We start from the raw sequence: 10,248 nt of genomic DNA, 5'->3' as shown, positions 1-10,248 counted from the left end.
CAGCTGGATACAACTACAGACATCCTCCCCCCCACACACACACAGCTGGATGGAACTACAGACCCCCCCCCACACACACACACAGAGCTGGACGGAACTATAGACCCTCCTGGCGTATTCCTCCAGCCCCTGGCAGGACAGAACTCCAGACCCTCCCCTCCCCCAGCCCATTCTTCCTAGCCTTCCAGGTTGTCCTGCTGTAATGGCAGCAGATCTAGCTCCCCCAAATCTCCTACTGGCTCCAGTGGGGGGTTCCCAGTGTGCAAGGAGCTTCTTTGGTGCTGAAAGTATTCCCCCAGAGAGGAAAGACAGGCTAAGCTCTGCTCCCGACTCGGCCCACGACCCTGGGACTGGATCGACATAGACGGGTGAGAGTCTGCCTGTGTGGATCCACTTGTACAGCGGGGCCTGCCTGGGTGACCTTGGCTTGCTCTGCAGAGGTGCTGAGTCCCCTGGACGGCAGCTGGAGTTGTGGTGCCTCGTACTTCTGAAAACACCCACCCTCTGTGTGCCTCAGTTTCTCCATCTGTCATGGGGGAGGGTGTGATTCTCACACTCCTCCTAGGGTGGGGGCACATTTGAGATCCACCAGTGGAAGGTGCTGGGAAAATTCCAGTGCCCATTATTCGTTAGTAACCCAGAGCCCCAGTGAAGGGGAGGCAGTTCCGTTCGTCTGGTGATAGTGGTGGGTTTTCAATCATGAAAGAGGCCCTGCTCTGTACAGGCACATCCCAGCCCGAGACGGTATTTTGATTATTTACATTAGAGTGACAGCCCCACAGTGCCAAGTCTGGCACAGACACCTACTGAGACACAGTCCCTGCCCCAAGGTCCTTACAGTCAAAATAGACAAGACACACTGGATGGGGAAGGGAAACTGAGGCACGGGGACGGGACTTGCCCAAGGTCACCCAGCAGGCCAGCATCAGAGCTGGGAATGGCGCTGGGTGCCCTGTCCATAAGACATCACAGCCGATAGCCTGGGGGAAATAAATGCATTTGCCAGTCTGATGGTAACTAATAATGTCTGTGTGTAAGCAGAGTAGGGCAGGGTCACACCTGGGATGAGAGCTGTGGGAGGAGAGAGACTAGGAGTCCAGACTCCTGGTTCCAATCCTGGCCCCTCTATTGAGTTCCCATGTGACCATAGGCAAGTAAATGTCCGTGCCTCAGTTTCCCCAGCTGTTTATAATATAATGTTACTCCCCGAAAGTGCTGTCAGCCTAGGCACCTCACGTCTGGGGCGTGTGTTGAGATGCTTGCAGGGAAGGTACGAGGGGCAGCGTGGCACAGTGTGATGTGTTTGTGTCCCTGTCCCAGGCGAGGGGCCCCCTGTGGAGATCTGAGGTAGGCCCTGAGGGAGGGTGAATTGCCCCCGGCTCAGGAGCAGGGGTGGGGGCGGGAGCCCAGGGGTGCCGCTGATGGCAGGCGTTGGTGTTTTGGCCCAGGATGCCCTACGGAAGATCATCACCACGCTGGCCGTGAAGAACGAGGAGATCCAGAACTTCATCTATGCCCTCAAGCAGATGCTTCAGAACGTGGAGGTAATGGGGGGTTCCTCCTGGCTCTGCAGGGCTCCCCCTGCCCCAACCCCTGCTCTGTGGGGGTTGGCATCACAGCACCCCACCACCCTCCTGCATGACACTTCCTCCCATCATCTCCCTTGCATTGTGTTGGCATGACAGGGCCTCTCCCCCACCAACCCCCTAGCATTGGCATGACAGGGCCTCTCCTCCACCAACCCCCCAGCATTGGCATGACAGGGCCCCTCCCCCTCCAGCCCCCCAGCATTGGCATGGCAGCGCCCCCCGTCACACCCATGCCCCCCACCCCCACACTGGCGCTGGCCTGGTGTTTCCTTGGGGATGGAATTCGCTGCTCTAAACGAGCCACTTTTACGAGCATCCTGACGGGCGAAGCCGAGGGGCCCGTCCCGAGTCATCCGGCTGGGGTGGGGGCCGGCTGGGGAGGCCGGGGCCGGGGCCGGGAAGGGGGTAGCTCAGCAAGCCACAGCCGGGGTAGCTGTCCTGAGCTGGGGCCTGCGCTGCTCTCCCCCTGGCCCGTCTCCCCCAGGCGAACTCCACCAAGGTGCAGGAGGACCTGGAGGGGGAGTTCCAGTCCCTCTACTCCCTGCTGGACGAGCTGAAGGAAGGCATGCTTATGAAGATCAAGCAGGACCGGGCCAGCCGCACCTACGAGCTGCAGGTGAGCCACCCGTCCCCGCTCCAGCCGGGCCCCTGGCTGCCCCCTGCCCCTGCTGCCCCTCACTGGGCCAGGCTCTGTCTGTTCCGCTGCAGAACCAGCTGGCTGCCTGCACCAAGGCGCTGGAGAGCTCCGAGGAGCTGCTGGAGACGGCCAACCAGACGCTGGAAGGGGCCGAGAACCACGACTTCAACCAGGTGCGCCCCCACTCCCTCCTCCCCCAGCTGGAGCCAAGGCACCCCCTGGTGGGGCGGAGGGCGAGCTGTGGGGGGCGCACTAACCCCTGTGGTGTAGCAGTCAGGGGCACATTGTGGGACGCCCCCTCCTGGTGTGGGGAGCTGATCACTGGGGGAGGGGGAAGGCCAGACCCTAAGGGGGCATCCAGTCTCTGGCATCCAGTGTCTGACACCTCCATGTCTCCCCCAGCTTCCACTGGGTCCCCACCCCAGCCACAGTTGAATGCATTTGGGCTGCTGGTGTAGGATCTCCAGGCCGTGCCACGCTCTCTGCAGTGGACATGGGGCTCGGCCTGGTGCAGACTGTACCAGCAGCCCAGCCGTGTTCAGCCATATAGTGCCCAGGCTGTGGGAAAAGTGAGGGGTGCAGCTGAGCATGGGGGGGGGGGCAGGGCAGAGGGTTATTAAATCCATGCCATGCATTGCACCGCGGGGAGGCACGAGGGTGGGTCCATGGTGCAGGGTTGTCCCGCTACAGTCCTCCTGGGGTGACGGTCGAGATTTCAGGCTCCTTATCTATTCCTGTCCTGGACCCCGGCTTTGCCCCCTTCTCTGTTTTCCCTTAATACCACGAGCATTGTCACACTGGATCTTATACCGATGACCTCACCAGTGGATGCTTCAGACGAAGACCCCTCCTCCTCCCCACCCCGTAATGCCCTGGATTCTGCAATGTCACCCTATGGGGAGCAGACACCTTCCTGACCCCCGCAACCCAGAAGCATGAAGGTCGCTATACCTTGTAACTGTGGAGGCTGCGCTTATTCCTGGGAATTCCTGCTGCTTTCTTGAATTTTACTAAGCTATTTGCCTCTGTAATCTCCAGCGGCAGTGAGGTCCGCAGATTAACTCTGCGTTGGATTATATGATGATGTAGACTGGGATCACCCCATCCTGGGTGAGAAGGGAACTGCAGCACCTGTGAAGGTAACTTAGGCCAGCCTCTACAGAGAAACAGGCCAGACTGGAGTCCTGGGATGTAGCTTAAATCAGAGAGAGAACTGCTGATTTCAGGAAGATTTTGAGGTGATACTTAGTAGTAGAGCAGGAACCAAGCGTCGGGATTCTGAGTTTCTAGTCCTGGCTCTGGGATAGTGTTACCTAGTGGGTAGAACAGAGGACCCAGGTTCTACTCCTGGCTCTGGGATGGGAATGTTGTCTAGTGGCTAGATGAAGGTGGTTGGGAGTCAGGACTCCTGGGTTCTCTTCCTGTCTCTGCCGCTGACTTGCTCACCTGGGGAAAGCCACTTTCCTGCTCCGTGCCTCAGTTTCCCCCACTAAAATGCTGACCTCACAACTTTGTGCATTTGTGTCCCTGACGGGCTCTGAGTCCTTCCGCTAGGGAGCGCTACAGCAGCACAGAGTACGGTGATTATTATTTATAACGCACCTGGCTGCCCTGGCTGACTCTCTCCTCCTCTTTTTTTTTTTTGTTCCCTCTTTTCTCTCTCTCTTTTCCTCTCTGCTTCGAAGGCTGCCAAGCAGATCAAGGATAGGTACGGTACCCGCCGCCCCCGTCTCTCACCCCGCCCCCATGCCATCGCCCGCTCCTCACCGCTCGGAGTGCTGTGCCTTCTTACTAACATAGCGTAGGCTAGCCTGGTAGCACCGTCCTCTCCCTGCTGCCCTGAGCCCTGGGAGTGAGCCCCCAAGGCTGGAGAGGAGAAGGGGGCAGGAGGTCCGGTCACAGAAGACTGAAGACGACCCCAGCATTCCTGGCGGGGGGGGGGAGACAAGGGACAGCTTGGGTCCTGGTTCAGTATGAACACAGATGGCGGATGGTCTCTGATGAACCTGGGTGCTTCCCAGCGCCCCCTAGTCTGCAGGGAATGGGGGCGGGGCTCAGCTGTGTGGGTGCATTCTGGGAAGGGGCCCTTCTGACTCTTGTCCCCCGTCCCCCCCCAGCGTGACCATGGCCCCCGCCTTCCGGCTCTCGCTCAAGGCCAAGGTGAGCGACAACATGAGCCACCTGATGGTGGATTTCACCCAGGAGCGCCGCATGCTGCAGTCCCTGAAATTCCTCCCAGGTAAATGGGGTGGGTGGGTGCCTCGCCTCGCGGCCTCACCTGGGGTTGGTGCAGCCCCCCTGGGCTGTCGTGGGTGCCAGAGGGTTTCCTGCAGCCCCGCCAGGCCGTGCTGGGAAGATGTGGGGGTTTGGGAGTGGGGGGGGGGTGTTGGGGAAGGGCTGGGCCGGGCCAGGCCGTGGCTGGCAGGACGTGGGGGTTTAGGAGGGGCCAGGCTAGATCATGGCTAGTGGGAGGTGATGGGGTTTGGGAGGGGCCAGGCTCAGCCGTGGCTGATGGGGTTTGGGAGGGGCCAGGCCGAGCCGTGGCTGATGTGGAGTGATGGGGTTTGGGAGGGGCCAGGCCAAGCCGTGGCTGATGGGGAGTGATGGGGTTTGGGAGGGGCCAGGCCGGGCCGTGGCTGGTGGGGGGTGATGGGGTTTGGGAGGGGCCAGGTTGGGCCGTGGCTGGTGGGGTTTGGGAGGGAACACAAGGACCGTGGCTACCATCCCTTTGCTCTCACCCTCTCGTCTAGTTCCCAGCGCCCCGGAGATCGACATGGCCGAGTCACTGGTGGCCGATAACTGCGTGACGCTGGTCTGGAGGATGCCCGACGAGGACAGCAAGATCGACCACTACGTCTTGGAGTACCGCAAGACCAACTTCGAGGGGCCCCCGCGGGTGAAGGAGGACCAGCCCTGGATGGTGATCGAGGGCATCAAGCAGACCGAGTACACCCTAACTGGTGAGGGGAATGGGGGCGCCTACTCACCGCATCCCCAAAGGGGGGGCTTACAGAGAATGGGATAAGAGCACTGGCTGTGGGGGGAGCTCTGGCTACTCCAGTCCCGGCCTCACCCAGCAGGAGGCGCTGTAGGGAGCGGGGCAGGAGCACTGGATATGGGGCCAGTTCCTGGCTACTCCAGTCCCGGCCTCACCCAGCAGGAGGCGCTGTAGGGAAGGGGGCAGGAGCAGGCTGTGGGAGAAGATCCCAGCGACTCGGGTTCTAGCCTGTCCTAGTAGGAAGTGCTGGAAGGTGCCGGGCGGAGGGCTGGCTGTGGGGGGCCCTGCTGAGCGCTGGCATGGGCCCCCTGCTCCCATCTAACCCTGGCGACTCCCCTCAGGCCTCAAGTTCGACATGAAGTACATGAATTTCCGCGTCAAGGCCTGTAACAAGGCTGTGGCGGGCGAGTTCTCCGAGCCGGTCACCTTGGAAACCAGAGGTGCGTTGGGGGGGGGGAAGGGGCACGGAATTGGGGGTACAGCTTGCATCAGTGACACCCTCTGCCACTCCCATCCCACTCTCTTGGGCGGAGGCGGACCCCACTGGACACCCCCCAACACCCCCACACCTGCCTGCGAGTGACACCCATGTGGCTGGGGGCATGAGGGAGGCTGGGTGTGCCCTGCAGAGCCCTGACACCACGGGGCTCCCAGCCCATAGGGCAGCCTTTGCCTTGCCCCTCTGTCCTCCCCCAGTCAGGGTAAAGCACCCAGCATGGGGATCCAGGGATCCTCAACAGCACCTGAGAATCGCCCCCATCCTCCCCTCCCCATCTCCCATCTGGGACACCTCACTGACCTCGGTGATCCCATGCATGGGTAGTGAGTCCCCCTTGAGATGGGGTATAAAGCTGGGGGAGGGGGCTGGAGAGAAGCTGGGGTTATGGGGGGGCTCGTCCCTGGGGTGGTGGGGAGGGGAGTTCTCCACAAGTTGGGGATGAGGTTGGGGGGCAAGGAGCTGGTGGAGTTCAAGGGGATGTGGGAGGGGCTCCTGCCTGGGGTGGGGTGAGATGGGGTGATGGGAGCGGGGCTCCCTGTGATGGGGGTGGGGTGCTGGGGAGGGGGCTCCCCCCAGGACAAGTGGGCTTGGTTCAGGTCTGACCGTGCCCCGGGCTCCCTCCCCAGCGTTCATGTTCCGCTTGGACGCCAGCACCTGTCACCAGAACCTGAAGGTGGAGGAGCTGAGCGTGGAGTGGGACGCCATGGGGGGCAAGGTGCAGGACATCAAGGCCCGGGAGAAGGACGGGAAGGGCAGGACGGCGTCCCCGGTGAACTCCCCCGCCAGGTAAAGCCCCGGCCCTCTGCAGCACACGCTCACACCCTGCAGCACGGAGGGGACAGAGAAGCTGAGACTAGCCGGAGGCTCAGGAACAGACATGTCCTGTCCCAAAGGCCTCAGCCCCCAGGCCCTGGGTCAAACCCAGCCATACAGCCAGGGGAAAGGGGTACAGGCCCAGTCATGGACCAGTCCCCCGGGGCGGATCCAAGGGGGTCATGGAGGAAGCCGGGGTGCAGGATCCACCCTCTAAGCCGTTCTCAGGGGACAGGACCTGGGAAGCCGGATGGAGCCAGGGGGTTGGGCCCTGGCCTGTCATTGAGAGATGGCAGAGTGAGGGCAAAGGCCGGGAAGGATCCTCAGGGTGAGGGCAAGGGGACCCTGTCCCTGGGGCAGGAAGTGGGGCTGCAGCTTGTCTGCCTGTCCCGCCGTCTGTAGGTGCCTGCAGTCTCCGAAGAGGATGCCCTCGGCCCGCGGGGGCAGGGACCGCTTCACGGCCGAGTCCTACACAGTGCTGGGTAAGGGGGCAGGGAGTCTGTGTGTGCGGGCGTGGGGCAGGTTACACCGTCATTGGGGGCGTGGGGAGGGGGAACAATGTCGCCTGCTGGCGAGTGGGGCCCCTGGGGGGCCCGTGAAACTCAGTCGTGTGTGCCAGGCGCTGGAATCCTGATCCGATTGAAAACCAGACTGTGTGCTGGGGGGCGATTGGGGGGCGGGGTAAGGGGGCGGGGCAGCCAGGTGCTGGAATCCTGACTGATTTAAAAACCGGCGGGGGGGTGGGGGGGGGTCGGGGGGTAAGGGGGCGGGGCAGCCTGGGATCCCCGTGGCCCCTGCTCCCTCCACCCATACATATGTGGGTGGGGGGGCGCTGAGATCTCCGTGTCCCCCCCAACCCCCATCCCTCCGCAGGCGACACGCTGATTGACTGGGGAGACCACTACTGGGAGGTGAGGTACGACCGGGACAGCAAGGCCTTCGGCGTGGGCGTGGCCTACAGGACCCTGGGCAAGTTCGACCAGCTGGGCAAGACCTCGTCCTCCTGGTGCGTCCACCTCAACAACTGGCTGCAGGTCAGCTTCACCGCCAAGCATAACAACAAGGCCAAGGTCCTGGACGTGCCCGTGCCCGACTGCATCGGCGTCTACTGCAACTTCCACGAAGGTGACGCCGTGTGTGGTGTCTGTTTGTCCTCTGCCCCATGCTGGGGAGGGAGAGCCCTGGTTGCGTGGGTCTCTGTCAATGGCCCCAGAAACCATGGGCCTCTTTCCACCCCAGCCAAGGCAGTGGCAGGGCAGGGCAAACTCCCCACCTCTCCCAGTGAGCCCCAGCCCTGTCCCCGCAGAGTTCTGTCCCCGCTGCCCAAACTGCCCGAGAGCCCCTGCTTGTCTGGGCTGCCACCAGCCGGGAGCTGCGCCAGGGCGCTGCCAGCCTCGGTCAATTCCAGCTGGTGACCTGGGGCTGGGCTGCCCGGCGGGTTCCTGGCAGCAGCGTGGGCGGGTGCGAAGAGAAGCTTGCACGGCTGCTGCCTCTAGCCCCGCTGGGGCTCGGTGTCTGCGTTTGGGCTTTGCCCGGATGTGGCTGCGTCGGGGTAGAAATTCCCAGAACTGGGCAGCTCCTCTAGGCCTAAGCTTCCCCACGCGATCGGACGCTGACGCCCTTCCCAGGCCGCTGGGGCTGGAACGGCAGCCTGGGAAGGGGGTTGCAGTTTCTCAGGCTGGGCTGGGTCTGACCCGAGGGCTGAAGGGAAGGCCAGGGGTGAGAAATCCCCCCCTCCCTCCACCGTACACCTTTGCTGGGCTACTCGGCCCTCCTCACTCTTCCTGTGTCTGCCCACAGGTTTCCTGTCCTTCTACAACGCTCGAACCAAGCAGCTGCTCCATACATTCAAGGCCAAATTCACCCAGCCCGTGCTTCCTGCCTTCATGGTAAGGGGCTGTTCACGGGGTGGGGGTGGAGGACACTGTGGCTTGGGGCTCTGGAGAGGAAGCTGGGGTCCAGACGCTCTCCCCGCCCTGGTCAGGAAGGGTTACTGCATGAGCCCAACCCTTGGGGTGGTAGTGGGGGTGGGAAAGGAGGAGGGTGGACCCCACTCCAGCCCCTCCCCCAGGAGGGCTCACTTTGCCTTGTTTCTGTCTCGTTTTCTGGGCCGGGGTCAGACCCAGCGCCCAGCAAAGCCCTCAGATGCTAGAGACGAGATTCAGATGGCCCAGCTGCCTCTGCTGGGACACTGATGAGGGGGGAAGCTCGCAGCACCAGAAGGCCCAGCTATCTTAGAATAGGCATAGCTCACCAGACAGTCTGCTAGCTTGGTGGCTATCAAACCGTGGTTTGCCGGCGGACAGCGAATGAGAGGGGAGGTTTCTACGGGCCAGTCTCTGACTGGTAATAATAATTAGTTCGATGGAGTGCTTTCCTTTAGACCATCTCCATGCGCTTCACAGTCTTTAACGTATGCGAGGTGGACTGGGCTTCAGGAGACCTGCGTTCAAGTCCTGGCTCTGCCCCTGGGTGGACTCTGGGCAAGTCACTTTGCTGTTGCGGGCCTCAGTTTACCTATCTGTAACATAGGGATAATCTTGCTCTGCCTCCCAGGGACAGGTGGGAGGTAAAAGCCATGGCCGGGAGCGAGGTACTCAGAGCGAGATACATACCTGGCTGCTTGACGCCTGCAGCCCCCCTTTCCCCTGGCTGTGGCATTCCCGCCCTCCACGCCTGCTGGGGACGGCGCCCTCTGCAGGCGGCTGCAGTAACTGCCTCCTTGTCCTCCCTAGGTTTGGTGCGGCAGCTTCCACGTCTATTCTGGACTGCAGGTCCCCAGCGCTGTCAAATGCCTCCAGAAGCGAAACAGCGCCACCAGCAGCTCCAACGCCAGCCTGACTTAGACGCACGTGGCCCCCTGGCGCGGTGGGACCGGGCCACCTCCTGGCTCCCTGGACCCAGGGAAAGACGCACTGTGGCCTGTTGAGTTTTCTTTCCTCCCAGTTCCTGGAAGGCTGCTCGAGGCGGAGAGGCTGATGCTGCAGTGACTCGAACGCTCTGAATGTACCGAGACTTACCTACCTACGATTGTAAACCTCCCTCCCCCTCCCAGAGCATCCCTTCCCGCCTCCTCACACTTGCCTTTAAGAGACAGGGGCACGTCCACGAGCCAGTCTCATGCCGGGCACGTGACCGCCTTTAACCGCACCCCTGTCTCAAGTCCAGGGGATGGGGCCTCCTCCGGCTGAAAGCGTTGGGTGGGTTTTGTTTTTTTGGTCCTGGCAGTTGTAAAACCCGACGCTTAAAGGTGGTACCGGGAATGTGGGCACTCGTCTGCTTTTAGAGCCCGTTAGCCTCTCGGATGACAAAAGCTGCTTCTGGCCTTAATAATAAACCTAGCGCTAGGCATAGCCGTCCCCTCTGCTGTCTGGTGTCAGCTTGTGCTCGGGCGAGCCAGTGGCGGTCGGGGGCCAGGCGCGGGGAAGGGACGACGGCGTCTTTGCCCCTTGCTGCTCCCGCCACGAGGCACCGTTAAAATCTGGCGCTGGGCTGCCCGCATCATGCGGCTGCCTCACGTCTGGGGGCGGGGGAAGGGGGGCAGCCCCCAGCCGAATCACTGGGTTCTCCCGAAATTCCCAGCGTGGGTCATTGCCATCCGCGGCAGTGCTCACCAGCCAGGACCCTGCCCCCCAAGCAGCTGGCCCCCAGCAAGGACGGGGGAAAGGCCTGATGCTTGGGCAGGGGCTGACTGCTGAAGGAGGTTTTATAT

The 10,248-nt window shown here is 62.0% G+C and overlaps 1 protein-coding gene across 1 annotated transcript in view; it reads left to right on the top strand.

Annotated features, from left to right (window-relative positions):
- Positions 1-9,895, top strand: part of FSD1 (fibronectin type III and SPRY domain containing 1) — an 11,151-nt gene extending 1,256 nt beyond the window's left edge. Inside the window, exons 2-13 of the mRNA XM_034755481.1 lie at positions 1,449-1,544; positions 2,074-2,205; positions 2,298-2,399; positions 3,912-3,934; positions 4,344-4,465; positions 4,977-5,186; positions 5,566-5,664; positions 6,350-6,509; positions 6,939-7,018; positions 7,410-7,661; positions 8,337-8,425; positions 9,272-9,895. Of these exons, the coding sequence (XP_034611372.1) occupies positions 1,449-1,544; positions 2,074-2,205; positions 2,298-2,399; positions 3,912-3,934; positions 4,344-4,465; positions 4,977-5,186; positions 5,566-5,664; positions 6,350-6,509; positions 6,939-7,018; positions 7,410-7,661; positions 8,337-8,425; positions 9,272-9,382 (1,476 nt within the window). The 3' untranslated portion in view covers positions 9,383-9,895. The remainder of the gene's footprint in view (positions 1-1,448; positions 1,545-2,073; positions 2,206-2,297; positions 2,400-3,911; positions 3,935-4,343; positions 4,466-4,976; positions 5,187-5,565; positions 5,665-6,349; positions 6,510-6,938; positions 7,019-7,409; positions 7,662-8,336; positions 8,426-9,271) is intronic.
- The last annotated feature ends 353 nt before the right edge of the window (positions 9,896-10,248 follow it).

Source organism: Trachemys scripta, chromosome 22, assembly GCF_013100865.1.
Source record: "Trachemys scripta elegans isolate TJP31775 chromosome 22, CAS_Tse_1.0, whole genome shotgun sequence".
Classification (NCBI taxonomy): domain Eukaryota; kingdom Metazoa; phylum Chordata; order Testudines; family Emydidae; genus Trachemys; species Trachemys scripta.
The sequence above is the reverse complement of the archived record's forward strand: the minus strand, read 5'-3'. Positions and strand labels throughout refer to the sequence as shown.